This window comes from Colius striatus, chromosome 22 (assembly GCF_028858725.1).
Source record: "Colius striatus isolate bColStr4 chromosome 22, bColStr4.1.hap1, whole genome shotgun sequence".
NCBI classification, from domain to species: domain Eukaryota; kingdom Metazoa; phylum Chordata; class Aves; order Coliiformes; family Coliidae; genus Colius; species Colius striatus.
The window spans coordinates 6474799-6491000 of NC_084780.1; the positions used below are offsets into that span (position 1 = coordinate 6474799).

General features: G+C 51.6%; 2 protein-coding genes across 6 annotated transcripts in view; one reads left to right on the forward strand and one right to left on the reverse strand.

The window, feature by feature from the left end:
• Nucleotides 1-3370, forward strand: part of MAGI3 (membrane associated guanylate kinase, WW and PDZ domain containing 3) — a 70466-nt gene extending 67096 nt beyond the window's left edge. For 2 of the 4 annotated variants that reach the window (XM_062013770.1, XM_062013771.1), the window contains exon 21: nt 37-3370. In XM_062013770.1, coding sequence (XP_061869754.1) covers nt 37-1124 — 1088 coding nt within the window. In that variant the 3' untranslated portion in view covers nt 1125-3370. The remainder of the gene's footprint in view (nt 1-36) is intronic. The other 2 variants (XM_062013772.1, XM_062013773.1) reach the window with 1 other exon arrangement.
• PHTF1 (putative homeodomain transcription factor 1) lies at nt 3195-14026 on the reverse strand. Of its 2 annotated transcripts, XM_062013774.1 has the most exons (18): nt 13860-14026; nt 13739-13795; nt 13586-13655; nt 13005-13163; nt 12068-12224; nt 11417-11539; nt 10579-10738; nt 9733-9903; nt 9575-9652; nt 8827-9036; nt 8083-8211; nt 7379-7651; nt 6814-6945; nt 6539-6625; nt 5768-5923; nt 5308-5403; nt 4577-4702; nt 3195-4207 (listed from the first exon to the last, which is right to left on the reverse strand). In XM_062013774.1, exons 1-18 carry the CDS (start codon nt 13902-13904, stop codon nt 4187-4189), a joined length of 2250 nt encoding a protein of 749 aa, XP_061869758.1. In that variant the 5' UTR covers nt 13905-14026; the 3' UTR covers nt 3195-4186. The 2 variants fall into 2 exon arrangements, with proteins under 2 accessions (XP_061869758.1, XP_061869759.1); XM_062013775.1 differs by lacking the exons at nt 10579-10738; nt 11417-11539; nt 12068-12224; ... (2 more) ...; nt 13739-13795; nt 13860-14026 and adding an exon at nt 10275-10368.
• Between the last annotated feature and the right edge of the window lie 2176 nt (nt 14027-16202).

A 16202-nucleotide genomic window follows, 5' to 3' on the forward strand; every position in this document is an offset into this window, starting at 1 on the left:
GTCATTTTAGTCAAATCTCTCCCTGTTCACTTCCAGGTGATTGGGATAGTTATAATCCATCTTCATCAAATGTAATATATGAAGAACAGTCACCATTATCTTCATCTTCACATTCTGCTTCCCCATCTGAAGTGTGTTATTTACCAGTACCAGGAGAAGCTTTAACGAGAATTCAGCTGTCTGAGAAACTGGAACAAGCAAAGAACACTGTGCCTGAAAAGATAAGCACTTTAACTGAAAACCAGTTTGAGGTGAAGCCTCAGTCTTCTCCCCAGAGAATGAAGAAGAGATGGGAATGTCCCTCCAGCTCTGGGTTCAAAACCACAAAAGGTAGTTTGGAGTTAGGGACCAGCAGAGACAGATCTGCAAGTCCAGAGAAGTTAGTGGCTGCTGAGGGACACCCTGACCCAGGATTCCACAGCCCCAGGAAGGGGGATCCTGACAGAACCCATGGCACTCTCTCACATAAATCTGACAGTTCCAAAAAGAGTGAGAGTAAAGCCCCAGAAATAGGGATGAACAACAGTAGCAAAAAAGAGTATTCCAGTGGAAATGGAGGAAGGTCTGGCAGCCCCCAAAAGCACCTGGGTAAGCAAGGAAAGGCAGAAGCCATGGGCAGGTCACAAGAACAGGACAGAAGGACTGGTGGGGATAGGATGAGTGCTGAGAAATGGAAAGGTGGAAATGGCAAAGCAGGAGCCACCAGGAAAGACAGAACTTGCGGAAGGACAGACGGGTGGTCTCCAGAGCGACTGCGGGCGGCATTTGAGGAGAATCATCTTCCATTCAGTGACTTGAGGAGAAACACATCTGAAGATGAAAAGATGAAGAAGTTAAACTCTGGAGAGCCAAGTTCCAGCAGATTCAAAACTTCCAGTCTGTCCAACATTCCCCTGCTTTCCACAGGGAAACAAAGGTGGCTGGAAACACCCGAGACTCTGGTGCTGAACAGACCCCACGGAGAGAGACACACGGAGCTGCCCCGTGAAACCAAAGATGGCATTTCCAAATCTGAGAACAGTTCTCCAGTCAAGAAAACACCAATAACTCCTGGACCTTGGAGGGTACCAAACACGTGCAGAGTCACCCCTACAACAGCTGTGGCTGAAAAAGGGTTTGACTGACACTTTGGGGGGTTTCCAGAACGTGGTTGAATGGAGTTTCGGGTGCCCGTGGGTGAGAAGCATCGTGTCTGTTCCCCAAGCTGTCACTTTTCTGGTTCTCACAAACTGGCTAGAGGGTGGGAAGTGGTTGATTCATTCTTAAATTATCTAAGCTGCATGAAGGACCTTTTTGGATTGCTTAAATGAAACTCTCCCATAAGCTGCTGTCCCCCTGTCCCTCGAGGGCAGTCGTGCTGCTCTCCCGTTGCACTGCTGCGGCTTCCTCGGGTAGTGTTGTGAGTTCCCGAACAAAACTATTTAATGCCTCTATTGCCAATGTGATCATGACTCACTTCTTGTTCTTGTGCCAAGTTACCTACTGTAGCAGTCGACCTGACCCTTCTCCTCAGTGTTCTGCTCACAGGACAGGCAGGTTTGGGTTGGAATGGGTGTTCTCTCTGAGCATGGTGCATGTGGTCACTGGGGTCAGGGAGGAGAGGGGCGAGTTGGGTCTGTCGGTTTTAGGGCAGCAAATGAGCCACTGCTGCTGTTCAACTGGGCTTTTTCTTACATTTTTATACCTAATACAAGATCCTGTAGATAAAAAAAACCTATATTTGACATAACCAGTTTTGTAATTTGGCTTTTTATGAACACAGCTGCTTTGTTTTCTGGGTTCCCCAGGATGCTCATCCCAACTTTGCCAGCAAAGCCTGGGTTCTGCTCACTCTCACTCCTTTGGTTCCACTGTGGCACCTGTAGCATTCACCTAAAGAAAACCAACGTGGGCACATTTCTTTGCAGCCTCAGTGTGGTCTGTACTGAAGTCCCACCTTTCATCCCTCTAGAGAGGTAGGGTTTGGGTGTTTTCTCAGTGGAGGTAACAATTGACCTCCAGGTCAGACCCAAGAGTAGCTGTTTTGGTGCAGTAGAAATCTCCCACTGTTTATCCTGAATGTGTGATGTGTTCTGGGAGAGCTGAGGAGGGTGATACAGGGGGTACTGACAGCTAAGATCTGTTGTTGGGGCTGGAATGTGTTACTTTACAAAGAGGAACATTGCCCCCAGGCACAGCAGCCCCCAGCTGCACGGGCAGCAGACAGCTTCAGTCCAAGGGCTTCCTTTAGTCATGGTTTTAGTGATGGGTTGCTGACATGTTGGGTTTTTAATCACTGCACAGAAGTGGTCAGAGGAGACCCTGGTCCAGTCTGCAGGAGAAAAGTGCAAAAGCTCAAACTGCCCTTCTGCTAAAAATCCAATCCCAGCTGCAGCCTGGCAGGGGAGGGCTGAACATCACAGCTGCCTTTGACACCTGGAGCGTTTGCAAAGCTCAGTGAAGCCTCGTGCATCAGTTCTGAGTTGAATTCTATTCGAGGGCAGCTGACTCCTCAAACAGATTTTGGGACAGACACTTCAGACACGAGGGAGGTTTCGAGGCAGCAGCGCGGGGTGGCCGGAGCCGGACAAATGCTCTGCGGTGTGGAGTGTGACAGTGATAACACTGAGCCTTGCCACTGTGTAGACATTCACCCTGGTTTCACCCCCTGCACTGCCCTTCACCCCCAAGGCTGTTTCCTACAGAGCTGAATTAACACCACTGTTTCCATCATCAGCCCCTCGCTGTGTTTTTCCTGTGTTAACATCACCCGCTTTCTTGTTTTCCCTCCCTGTGATTTCTCCTTCCCTAGAACCTGTGTCTGTTTTTACTGTCTCAGAGGAGCTGCCAGCGTGGCCCTGGGAGGCCAAGCAACAGCTGATGGGCTGGGTGTAAATGTTTATATATTGTACAGCACCTTTATACATGGGTTGGAGGTTCTGACCAGAGAGAGACCTGTAAAGCGCTCGCTATTTTTTATAGAGATATTAAAAAGAAACTCCAGAGCGTGGCCTGTTGGTTCTGCACTGCATAACATGGACTCTTGGTTGACTTTCAGTGGTGGGATGCTTTGGACAGCTACATCTGTGGCCTGGGTTCTACCCACAACCCTCGTGCTCTGCTAGAAAACAAACGCAGTTGATTGGTGGAAGTTCCCTTGACTCCCTGTTCAAACAGAGGCAGTCTAAAGATCAGCCAGCACCTAGAGACAGATGTTAAAGATGAAATACTTGTCCTGTAGGTTTATTTGTACATTTTGATATATAAAACTGTCATCTCCTTTCCCATCTGACAACTTTTCCTTGTACAGAAAACAGCTGTAAACGATTTCCTACCCAAACTCCTTTCTGCCTCTTCCCCCCCGTGTGAAAGAATGAAGCTTTGAAAAGTTGCTCTGCTTTTGCCCTTTTCATTACCAATAAATAGAAGCCAGGGGAGTCACTGAGGGGAAAACGAAGGTCAGCAGGTATCTTCAACACTTTTGGTCTCTCCCTTCTCTGCCCCTTTGGGGTGAAGCAGCTTTTCCCCCGTGGCTCTGCCCCTGAGGGAGTTGCAGGAAGGGACGTGGCAGAAGAGGAGGTAGCTGGTCAAGGCTTTGCTTGGGGTCTGGGCTGTGAGGATGGTCTCGTGGCACTGTCAGTTTCAAAACAGGATCAGCATTGGTTTTCAGAAGCCCCACTGTAAGCAGCCAGCCCCAGCTCAGCGTGTGCAGCTCCCAGCAGCTCGGGCACAGCCTCCAGCACCAAGGAAACAAATACCCTTGAGCACATTCAGTTCAGCACAGCTGAGGATCTCCAGAGGGCTGCAGGATGCACAAACGGGCACGTGGCAGCGTAGCTCCAGACCAAGGCTGATGCCACCTGCCCCAGGGGGGCCACTCCTCGCTTGTCACACGCCCAGGACCCCAATTCACGCTCCAGGAGCTCTGTCAGGGCGGGGGGTGGCTGATGCCTCACAGCTTCCTGCTGTTCCTGTGCCACCCACCAGCATTTGGCCCCATTACTTGTCTTGGCTGTGTGCACCCCTGGGTTGGCTGCACAGATCAGAGCAGTGGAGCAGAAGGAGAACATTGGCTGTGTGCAGCGAGAATCTGGTTAAGAAATGGTCAGTGCAGGTGTTGCAGTTGGGGAGCAGCTCTGCTGCCGGCCAGGCTGTCAGTTCCCTGCTCTGGGCCATCTCTGGGGCCGAGTGCAGACACGTGGACAGGTCAGGGTTTGATTTTCCATAACTGAAAGGAGATAATAAGAGTGAGTCGTGATTAAGAGCCATGGGGCTGCTGCTCTGCAGCTACAGGTGAGGCTCTGCCTCCTTTGCCCATCCTGCACTGCTCAGTGAGCTCTGGGGTGGCTGAGCCCCTGGGAACCGTGTCCCCCTGCCAGAGGGAAAGAGCCTGGGACTGACCAACAGCTTCCAATGGGCAATGAAAGCCTGAACAAGGCTGAAATTTAAGTCAGCCCCATCCTTCCCCCTCACCTGCTCTGGGAGAGCCCCTCAGCATGGGCTGATGGAGCCTGTTTGGCACCTTTCAGGGTGGGTGAGAGGAATTTGGCCCTGGCACAGGGGGGACCCCGAGCTGCTCCTGCACAGCGGCACTTACTCGGATGTTGAATCCCAGCAGGTCACTGATAACACCTGAGACAGCAGAGAGTATGACAACACGGGTGATGTTGTAGATCAGGGGATTCATGGTCAGCCCATACAGCCTGAAAGGAGAGTCTAATTCCTGCAGTGAAAGGAAAAAAGGCTGTTAGGAACCATCCCTACCCAACAGGCCTCTGCCTTGCAGCTCCCTCTGGCCCTGGGGCAGACTGTGCTGCTGGCTCCTTCCTTAAATGTCTGTGCAGAAACTCCCACTCTGCAGTTGCCTCCCAGCTCAAGGATGTTTTCCAGCAGCCTCCTCCACAGCTGCACCAGCAGCATAACAAGAGCTTGTCACAACAGTTTGGCTGATTTACCTGACACACAGACTCTGCTCTTTCTGTTGCAAACATCTACTCTGCTGCTGTCAACAAGCTTCAACCTCAGTGCTGCAGGAGAAAACACGGTTCGAGCAGGAAGGAGCCAGCCCCTGCTCATGCTGCATTCTGCACTCCTTAGCTCAGCTCAGAGTAAGCTGCTACAAATCAAATGTTTGCAGCAGTAATTAACCACACAGGTCTGGTATTGCCTGATCTTATGCCATGGCTGTAGGAGCACAGAAAATCTCCCTTCATGAGAACAAACTCCCCCCTTCACTAGAGGAAAGGAAGAGGAAGAGTGAAAACACACACTGTCACGAGTCACTGCTTCCAGAAAATGGAACTGCTGTGTTTGCAGGGAGTAGCTTACCTTCAGCAGCTTTGTGGAGAGCTTCAGAACATTGTTTACCAGAGAGAGCTGCTCCTTCTTGTTTGGCTTCTTCTCCATCTTCAGGTATAAGTTTATCTGTGACAGAAGTTGATATTCCAGCACCACTCCCCAGTGAATCTCTAAGGGGCCATTTTTGGCTCCCAAGGAAGTGCCACAGGCAGGCATTCAGCAGTGATAATGCCATTCTTTTTCCGACACATGTGGCTGACACAGGTTAACCCAGAGACAATCATCAAGAGTGGTACAATTGGAGTCTGCCCACGTTTAGCAGCTTCTCCCTCCCCAGCTGTCTGTACAGTTTTACTGCTGGCTGTCCAGCACAAGGGCTGATGTCTCCATTTTCAAATGGCATTCAGTACTTTTTAAGCTGCTTTGAAATGCAATAATGGTACACAAAGGAGTCACAAAGCCAAGGGGAGGGTAAGCAAAATGCAGGTACCTGCTCAGTGAGCAAGATGGAAATGTTACTGTATTTCTTGTTGGTTTCTGAGCCCAAAGACGCCAGCCGCAGCAGAAAGAGCAGCAGAGCTGCCTCCCAGATGAGGAACTCCCAGTTGTAAGCTGCATTCAGAAATGTTTTGTGACCCTTGAGAACCTGTATTGGGGGAAAAAAAAAGCACCAATGTCAGTAAACAGTCAGAGGTCTGTTCTGGGGAAAAGTGCAGAAGCATTGCCCTTGATGCTCTGAACAGCCCCTGGGCGCTGCAGCTGCTGATGGGTCTTCCTGGGAGATGTAATTGAGACAACCTCACAATCATTTGGGTGGAAAAGCCCTTGAAGCTGCTGCAGTCCCAGCCCTGCCCTCACCCTGCCCAGCCCAGCACTGACCCCTCAGCACCTCAGCCCCATGGCTCTGGGACCCCTCCAGGGCTGGGCACTGCCCCAGCTCCCTGGGCAGCCTGGCACAGGGCTGACACCCCTCTCAGGGAAACAGTTCTGCCTCAGCTCCAACCTCAACCTCCCCTGGGGCAGCTGGAGGCTGTTTCCTCTTGCCCTGTCATTCATTGCTGGGGAGCAGAGCCTGACCCCCAGCTCCCTGCAGCCTCCTGTGAGGGAGTGTCAGAGAGTGCTGCTGTCTCCCCTCAGCCTCCTCTTCTCCAACACCCCCATTCCCTCAGCCCCTCCCCAGCACCCCTGTGCAGCTCCAGTGCCCAGCTCTGGACACACTCATGTAACCAGGTTAAAGGTTAAAAAAAAGTTAAAATCTCACCTGAGCACAGCATATAAAAGCAATGGAAAGAGCCAGTAAGAAGATGGATGACACAACAACATCCACAGATCGCTGGGGGCCTCTCCTCTGCAGAAACACAGACACCCAGTCACCCTGAGGACTGGGCATGGAGCTGCGAAGGCAAAGCCCAGCACAAAGGCTGCTGCTGTCCCCAGCAGTGCTGCCCACAGTGCCAGGCAGCAGCCAGGTGAAGTGCTGGTACCTGGAGAGTGGGGAACACCCTCTGAGTAACTAAAGCAGGGATGAGGACTCACCTTGAGATAGGAACGAAGGGATAACCAGATCTTGATGTTTTCTACCTTCTTGAGTCTGAAGTGAGGGATTTCGTATTTCTTGGCTTTCCGAGCGGATGTGATGTGACTAAAAAGCTTGGCAAACAAAAACCTCTGCAAATCCAAACCAAACACACACACACACAGGCATAAGGAGCAGGAACAGCTTGTGGAGTGTCTCTCAGGAGGTTTCCAGACCCGCCTGCACACGTTCCTGTGCCCCCTGAGCCAGGGGAACGTGCTTTAGCAGGGGGTTGGGCTGGAGGAGCTGTGCAGGGCCCTTCCAGCCCCACCATGCTGGGATCTGTGATTAGTGTAAAGCAAAGGAAAAGAAAAGACTCCTTGGGCTTGCCCAATGGCAACTGGCAGAAAAGCTTGGCCCTGTGGCACATGAAGGACTGGGGCCAGGCTCCCCACCTCTCACAGACTTTGACACTTTGCTGAGATGCTTCTCACCCAGGGCCTTCTGTGGCAGCAGCAGTTTCAGGAGCCCTTTTTTGGGAGCCCCTCTGCCCCTGGGTTCAGGAAAGGCAACATTTAGACCCACCTGTTTGTACGTTCTCTCAGCAACACACATCATGAAGAAGAACATCCAGGTCAAGCAAAGCCTTTCCAGGAAGTTGATGGCAGACAAGAGGACGACAGGGATGCTGGCAGGAGCCCCACAGAAGATGTGCAGAAGCTCCTTCAGAGAAAAGGAGCACAGCTGCTCCAGGTTGTCTGTACGGAACAGCCTGTAGAGGAAGGGCAGGAAGGCTAATCCAATGGTGATGATGTTTCCCAGCATCTGGTAGCCAACTCCTTGCTGGTAGGCATTGACCTGGCAAACAGGAGCAAGAACAGGATGATTGCCTGGGGTGGTGTGTCGAGGGAAAGGCCTGCTGTTGTGGCAGCAGTCATCAGTCAGGCATTCAGCTCCCCTTCCCTCCAAAGGCAAGGGGAGAAAAAAAGTCCTAAACATTATAATAATGCCTAAATTCCATCTGTTTCAGTCCAAACCCAACAACCACCCACCAGTCAGTGACAAACCCACCACGTCCAGCACACTGCTGAGGGGCAGCAGTTGTTGGTGTTCAGCAGGACCTCCTGAGCTTTGGGCTGGGCAACTGTTAGGAACATTTGGGACAACTACATTTGCAGTTGAGGAGGGGTCAGGTTTTATGCTGCCCTTGATATTTGCAGTGTTGCTGTTCTCAGGTTTTTGGTCTGAAAGCATGAGGGAGAGGCTGCAATCCCTCCCCGGCCTCTTACCCTGCTCATGATGATCCCACTGATCTCCAGCACAGACATGTCCACCTTCTTGCAGTCACTCCCTTCCCAGATCAGGGCACTCACTTTTGCAGATGCTGGGCTTGTATTCTGCAGCCAGAGCAAGTGGTTCTATAAAAGAGGAACACAAAAGGACTCTAATCTGTTTCTGTTCTGCTAAGAAATAATGCTTCTTCCCCATACAGTTAGAGGGGGACTCCAGATATGGTTTGGGGTGAAATACTTTGGTTTGGGTTTAGCAGTTGTCTGGATAATAGCAGTAGGGAGAAGGGAGATGGTCATTGATGTGATTTAGGGGTAATGGGCATCAGCTGGAATACAAAAAGTTCCACTTAAGGAGAAGCTCCTTTGGTGCTGAGGTGAGGGAGCCCTGGCCCAGGCTGCCCAGGGAGGGTGTGGAGGCTGCTTCTCAGGAGGTTTCCAAACCCACCCGGACACGTTCCTGTGCCCCCTGAGCAAGGGGAACCTGCTGTAGCAGGGGCTGGGCTGGAGCAGCTCTGCAGGGCCCTTCCAATCCCCATGCTGGGGATTCTGTGATTCAGATCACTCCAGACTTGTGTATCACAGAATCCAGCACTGGGACACTCACATTGTACCATCAGACACATCTGTGTCTTTCACACTATTTGGGCAGATGAGGGGGGATAAAGGGACACCTGAAATGGGGGTGTGTGGGTGTGCAAATCTTTCCTGGAATTCTCAGCTACTGGATAGAAATCAACAAACCTGCTGGAAAACATCATCCTTCAGGTCCCTCCTGGCAGCCCTGACGCTGGTGTCGTCGCTGTCGCTGGTGCAGGACGAGCGGCACTCGGGGCCGTGCAGCAGATCGTCCCACAGCATGTCCTCGGTCTCCGAGTCGTGCCGGGTGCTCTCCGAGTCTCTGCGGGTGACGCTGCAGCTCCGCGACCCGTCGCTGACACACGACCTCGAGTCCTTGGAGGAGCAGAAGGAGGTGAGTGCAGCCCCAGAGCAGCCCAGAGCTCCCCCTCCTGCCGTCCCAGGGACACGGCTCACGGCAACGGCCCCAGGGACAGGGGAACTCCCACCTGAGGTGCCATTAGCTCCCCCCTCCCTGCCCAGCTTCAGCACGGAAAAAATGGATTTGTTCATTCTCACGAAAAAGTTCTTCTGCCTTTTGCACAATCTGTTTTCACAATCCTCCTCTGGGGGGTTCCAACCCCTCCTGGACACGTTCCTGTGCCCCCTGAGCAAGGGGAAGCTGCTTGAGCAGGGGCTGGGCTGGAGCAGCTCTGCAGGGCCCTTCCAGCCCCCACCATGCTGGTACTTCATGTTTTCTATTTATACATGTTTCTGTATATACTCTTATTGCTCCAAGCTGCAGAGAAGCAGGGAGGGAGGACACACCTGCCTGAAGGCACTGAAGCACCATTGTGTCCTAAGAGCCTGCTCTGATGGGGGGATGTCCCTGCCCTGGCCAGGCTCAGTGAAACTCCTGAGTTTATGAGCATACCTGATTATACAACAGGGATTCCAGTTCAGACTCCACGACACTATCAGAGTCTCTGGCACCTTTCAGGGCCTGCTTGACCTGCAAAAGCAAAGGAAAAACAGTTCACTGTCTGTAGCAAAACAGATTGTGTGGAAGATGGCCTGAATTCCCCATGGTACCTGTGAGACAGCCTGCTGCAGGGAAACAAGGGGCCTCTTCTTCTCCTCGTAGCTATTGTCACTGGAAGCCCCTTCTACATTCTGCTGTAACAAGATCCTCTGTGCCATTGCTTCAGCCTCCTCCTCACTGGAAAGTTCCTCAGAAATGCCACCTCTGTTGGTGCAGTCGTCCTAGAAACACGTGGCCAAAGCAAGGCTGAGGCGGCGATGAGGGAGCAGCCTGACGTGCTCAGAGCCAGTGCTGCCCCTGCCCCAGCAGCCTCTGAGGATGATCTCCAGCAGACATCACAGAGGCATCACAAATTCTAAGTGGTTGCCCACCCTTGCCCTCACTGAGGTGAGGAGTTGGTTTTGGGGGCCAAGGCAGGAAGAGGCAGCAGCAGCTCTTGGCTGTGTCTCACCAGCCACCTTAAGCCCGGGAGCACAGATTTATCTAAGGGCTGGTGGGCAGCAGACCTGAAATCACAGCTGTTGCCCCTACCCCCAGCCCTGCTCCTCTCCACATGATGGCACAGTCTACAGCATTCCACACACATTCTAACCTAAGTTCCTCCTGTGGGAGTTGACACCTTACAGACCCAGAGTGCTCAAAAGCAGCTCCACACAACTCCGTGGTTTGGAGAGTTCAACAGAGATCACAAGGCTTTAACTCAGTCTTGCTCCTCAAGGGATGCTTCAGCTTCCTGGCCTCCTCTCAGAGGAGATTGTGGGGAACTGTTTGCAAGGCAAATTCTTTTACAGAACTGCTTTTGAACAGAAGAAGGGAGTATCTTGTGTTAGATCAAACCTCAGTTAAGTACTGACAGACCTCAGGGCACATACAGAATGAATCTTTCCTGACGGTACCTGATGGCTCTTTTCCCCATCAGAAAGCTTATTTTTCTCTTTGGAGTGCAGCAGCCTGTATTCAGCTCTGGCTGCTCTGTGTTTAACACCATTATTCACAGCATTCACACCATGCTCTGTCTCAGTCCCTTTCTCAGCCACCAGCTTTGCTCTTCTAATCCTATGAGAGAAAATACAATTAAATGTTATTCTGCCATAGAAAAACTCTTTGAGGAAAAGCATCACAGTCTCACTTGCCACATGGGTACAGCATTAATGTGGCTGAGGGAACATGTAGCTGTTGTGCTGACAGGCTCTTTGTGTCCTGCTTCTGCTAAGAGACTTCACTCCCACTGGGCACTTCTTGTGTAGCTCTAACAGTATCTTCAGACTTACAAACCAAGAGGGAAATGTTTCATTATTATCATTTTGCTAAAAAGGAGCAATTCAGAAGACAAAAAGTCTTCATTGAGAGAAGGGAGATGGCACTTGGAAACTCATCAAGGAACTCAGCTGAGACAACCGTAGAAGGCAATGCCATGTCACCCCAAACAATCTAAGGCAGGTGACTATCCAGACACAATTGCTTCTGGAAACCAGGTAAAACAGCAAATCCAGTCTGAGCACACATTCAGCAAAGGGCACTTAGCTGATAAATCCAAATAAGCTCCTCCACTTTCTGCAGCTCACCCAGCACTGGGTTCCAGCCACACTGAGTAGTCTCCTACTACTTTTAGTGCTTTTAGCAGAGGCTTTGGGGATGTCACAGAACACATCCTGGCCTCATTTTCCAGGCCTCACATTCTTCACACATCACATTGTCACAACAAACAGCACAACCCCAGTGCAGATCACATACCTCCTTTGGAAAAGTGAACCAAAGAAACTCTTCAGGACAGATGCAGGTTCCTGCTGTTCTTTACAGGTTTTGTCAGGAGGAGAGCAGCTGCTCCCATCACCGCCCACAGATCTGCGTAACTTCCTGGGGGTTTAGAAACAGGAGAATTCAGTCTCTAGATTGAGCTACTTTGAGGTCTGAATCTGAGTTGAACAGTTTTTCAGATGCCATTTTCCTTAAGTCAGGCAGACAGACCCCCCCTTACTTCCAAATGATTGATCTGGGTGAACAGAAGTGATGCCTGTGCCCATCAGTGTGTGCAACAGACAAAGTCTGGACTAAAGCTTTGCTGTAGAGATCTAGCAGAGCCAGAACTCCATCCACATCCATCAGCTTGTGTTGAAATACATTATACCAGTGTTTAAATGGAGTCAGTTAAACATCTGGTAGGTGGGACTATAACATCTCCCACATGTACAAATCCCCAGTGATGAATCCAGCAGAGTCACCCGTCACCATTTCCCTGTTCTCAGCACACACCAGCAATTCCTCTGTCACATTTATGGTTAAATTCCATATTTACATGAAAATAGAAGAGATTTGCCCACTAACTTCCAGCAGGAGCAATCCATCCTGGTCTGATGGCAGGAAATGAGCACGTTCCCCACTCACCTCCTCCTCCTGCTGAGGCCGTTCCCTGCCGGGCGGTGGATCTGGGTGGACACGATCTGACAGTGCACAGTCCCCATCAGCAGCATGAGGCACAGCGGCCCCAGCACCTCACTGGCACTCACCACAGGCACCATGAAATACAGCACAACTGCCACCACTGCAGGGGAGGAAACGGTAGCAAATGCAAGAAACTGAGAGTGTGGCTTCAGAGAATCCAGCACGGTGGGGGCTGGAAGGGCCCTGCAGAGCTGCTCCAGCCCAGCCCCTGCTGCAGCAGATTCCCCTGGCTCAGGGGGCACAGGAACGTGTCCAGGTGGGGTTGGAAATCTGAGAAGGAGCCTCCACACCCTCCCTGGGCAACCTGGGCCAGGGCTCCCTCACCTCAGCACCAAAGGAGCTTCTCCTTGTTTTCTAGTGGAACTCTTTGTGTTCCAGCCTGTGCCTGTTACCCCTTGTCCTGTTTCTGGGCACTGCAGGACAAAGACTGGCCCCCTCCCCTTGACAGCTGCACTATAGATATAGATCAGCATTGATAAGGGCCTCTCTCAGCCTCCTCTTCTCCAGGCTGAACATCCCAGGGCTGCAGCTTTTCCTCCTCACACACATGTTCCATCCCTTCAGCATCTTGGTGTCCCTGCACTGGCCTCTCTCCAGCAGTTCCCTGTCTCTCTTCAACAGAAGAGCACAGAACTGGACACAGGACTCCAGATGAGGCCTCACCAGGGCAGAGCAGAGGAGAAGGAGAACCTCCCTCGACCTCTTAGCTATTTCCTTTCATGCTGTTGTATAATTTCTGCAAAAAGTAGCCCCACACATCTTGGAGTCTACACTAAGTGGGTTTCACAGAGGACTCTTCCACTTTCCATTATGGACTACAAAACAAAGTCACATTCCTTGCAGAAAAAGGACTGTGGCCCAGGCTGCTGCCATCCCTTACCTTGCATGACATAGAGCACCAGGAGCCACATAAAGATACGCTGGGAGGTGACCTGTATCCACCACTGGCTGAACAAGGGGAAGAACACAACTCTCACAATTCCTTTCCGAGTCAGTGATGTCCAGGGTATTTCAGGCTTGGCTTTGGCAAAGGTAGAGCCTTGGAATGAAAGGAAAACCAAATCAGAACATTTTCCTTACTTATGACTTTCCCTTTGCCAAGACCAAGCCCTGCCAGAGGGCTGCAGTTCAGGGAGGTGCCAGCAGCCTCTCCCCAGCAGAAGGAGAGGAGGGGCGGTTTTTTTCCCCTGGCCCTTCCCCAGCCACGCCAGGCTGCACTCACCAAGCACTCCTCACTGCTTCTGCAGAACCCCCCTGAATCCCCCCACCTCCGCTTTCAGCTTTTCAAAGCTCCTTTTGCACCACACTGGCGAACCAAGGTCCGAGGCTTCCACTGGCTCCGTGCTGCTGCTGCCGGAGAGCTGAACGGCTCCGGGCATCCCCAGAGACGGCCGGGAGGGAGCAGGCGGCTGTGCCCCTCCCCGGCAGAGAGCAGCGCTACCGGGCACCAGCCCCGCTCACCTCTGATTAAATCCACGTCGATCAGATCGGGCTGGATGTGGCCCTTCTTCTTAGGCTTGTTTTTGAAGCCCTACGAAGGGGAACAGAAAGGGGCGTGTGAGGCGCGGGGGGGAGCCCGCGCCGGGCCGCAGCAGCGCCCGCCGCCGCCGGTACCTTCATCTCGGTCTGCTCGATGGATTTCTCCCATATCTGCTGGTCGTAGGCCCCGATCTACGAGGAGAAGAGGCTGAGGGCACGGCCGGGCCCGCGGCCGCCCGCGCCGCGCCCCACTCACCTTCTTCTGGTACCAAGAAATGGCATCTGCGTCCCGAGCGGCCATGGGGGGCGGCGGGGCGCGGGCCGGCCCGTCCCCCGCCCGGCACCGGGCCTCGTTACCCGCACCGGGCCTCGTTACCCGCACCGGGCCCCGTTACCCTGGAGACCGCCGCAACGCCGGGGCTCGATTGCTCCTGCCTGCCCGCCCTGTGGCGCAGGCAGCGGTAGGAGAGCGCCGAGCGCGGAAAGGAGCAGCCGAGGCGCGTAAAGGACAAAATCAGACTCTTGTTTATTAAAAAAATACTTTACAGGAAAAAAATTCTATGCATTCCGTTGGACTATCTTACAAAGAAATAGCTTAAACAGTTTGACACTGGTGTACAGTCAGCTACTGACAGAAATGCACTGCGGTACGCACACAGAGGCCCAGCGCTCCGTCCTACCCCCCGCCAACCGCCTCCCGGCGCTCGCTAAGGTCAATAAATAGACTAAGGCCGCGCAAAGCAAACAGTCTTCCAGGCAATTGTACACGTCCTCTGCAGGCAGAGAGCTTACATAAATTAAAAACCACAGAAAAAAAGAAAACAACAAAAATTCCCGTAGCTGCCACTCAAGTCGAATGAAATGACAAGAAACAGCGACACTGTCTCCTCCTGTCGTATGGAGGCGCCTGGACTTCCCTCAACACCCTGCAGACACCTCCCCTCAGCCCTTGGGACCGTGGCCCAAGCTGCCACATGCCCCCAGGGCTTCTGAGTGGGCCGCACAAAATGGAGAGAAGGTGCTTTCCAGGGGTAGGAATGAGCCTTCCCCTCTTCTCTCACCCCCTTCTGCAAGTACAGAGCTGCCACCACACCACACTCCTCAGGAACTGCAACTCCAGAGCTGATGACTGGGTTGATTCACACCTGATCGTGGCAGCCACACCAGCTGAAGGACAAGTTCACGCCCGTGGGAACAGCTCTGACCGTGGGCCTTGTCCAGGGAAACCCAACTGTAACTGCAGGAAAACCAGAGCACAGCAAAGAGCCCTTTGTCTGTATAGCAACATCTACACCTGTGACAAAGGTTGATTATAAAGCCCCTGAGAACACTTTGCCAAGTGTCTCACCTTCCTGGAGAGAACGTGTCAAATATCTGCTCCAAATGACTTGTAGCATGTCTAAAGGAGAGAGGAAACTGGAGCTAGCTGGGTATTTCATCTGTAAACTGCATTTTGCTCACCCCCTTCTAGCACAACTGAGCTGTTCACCTTTATCCTCAAGTGACATTTTTAACCAACAGCACTTTGTTTAAAAGAGAAGCCAAAGCCTGAGTTCTGGATCTCAAAGCTGATCATTCTTTATGGACAGAGTGGTGGTCTCCAGCATAAAGCTGGAGCATTTTCTACCTCTCAACTTACCCTATCACAAGGCAGATCCTCAAGTGAAGAACTGAGGATCTGCAGTGGCTGGCCAGTGCATCCACATTTATGAACTGTTCTGGATCTATCTGGGTACTTTTGAGAACCGTTAGAACAACCCATGATGTTGGCCAAGGTTTGATTACCTCACATAGGCCAGTTTGTGAAATCTTAGGGAAATTCAAACAGCCATTTCACGTGACACTCCAAAACATCTCTTTGGACCTACCCAGAGACACGTTTTGCTCAGCAAGTGCCAAGTGGCTTGAAGTCGTTATTTCATTTCTAAGCAGTTTATAAAAGTAAAGTCTCTAAAAGTAAAACATGTCTTGTTCTGGGGGAAAAAACCCTGTATCCTTGACATTGTATCCACTGGGTTTGCATCAAGGCATTGTTCTGATTCTGGCTCTGTTTTCAGTGCAGCTGAAGCCACCTTGAAACAGCAGCCAGACAGCACAGTCAGTTTCATCAGCAATGCTCTTCCTGCTTTACAGCCAGAACCGAGCTCGAGCTTGTAAGGAGGATGACACTTTGGTTAAAGCCAAAGCTGGTAATCTATTCAGGTAATGGATTTTTACAAAGTTTGCTTCTCTCTTCCTCAGTCTTCCAAACATGCTGCAACATTCAAGTCATATGAAGAAACATTTTGGTACTTCAACCTGACCTTAGATATTCAGTCAGTAATCGAACAGAACATAAAGAGAGGTCGATGCTATTGGTCACATCCCTCCAAAGAGGTAAGTCAGAGCATTTTCTGGGTATTTTAGGCTGCAGCCACAGATTCCACTAATGCTACAGTTCTGAAAGCAATGTGAGCCACTCTGGTCTTGCTCCTCTATCCCTTTGAAAAGATGCGACTGGAATTTACAGAGGACTTCCAAACAGATTCCCTCTTCATTCTCTGTCGAACAGACCAGCTGGTGTAGGGGGTGGGGGGACGACACTTAATCTCTTTATTCT

Bases quoted from the DNA above. Each gene is read 5' to 3' on its own strand.
- PHTF1 (XM_062013774.1), bottom strand. From the start codon at position 13,904: ATGGCCGCTCGGGACGCAGATGCCATTTCTTGGTACCAGAAGAAG. The intron at 10,739-11,416 runs GTATGTGATCTG...TTTCTCTCATAG, and splicing joins GGTTCACTTTTCCAAAGGAG to GATTAGAAGAGCAAAGCTGG. The intron at 9,037-9,574 runs GTATGCTCATAA...TGCTCCTCCAAG, and splicing joins AATCCCTGTTGTATAATCAG to GACTCGAGGTCGTGTGTCAG.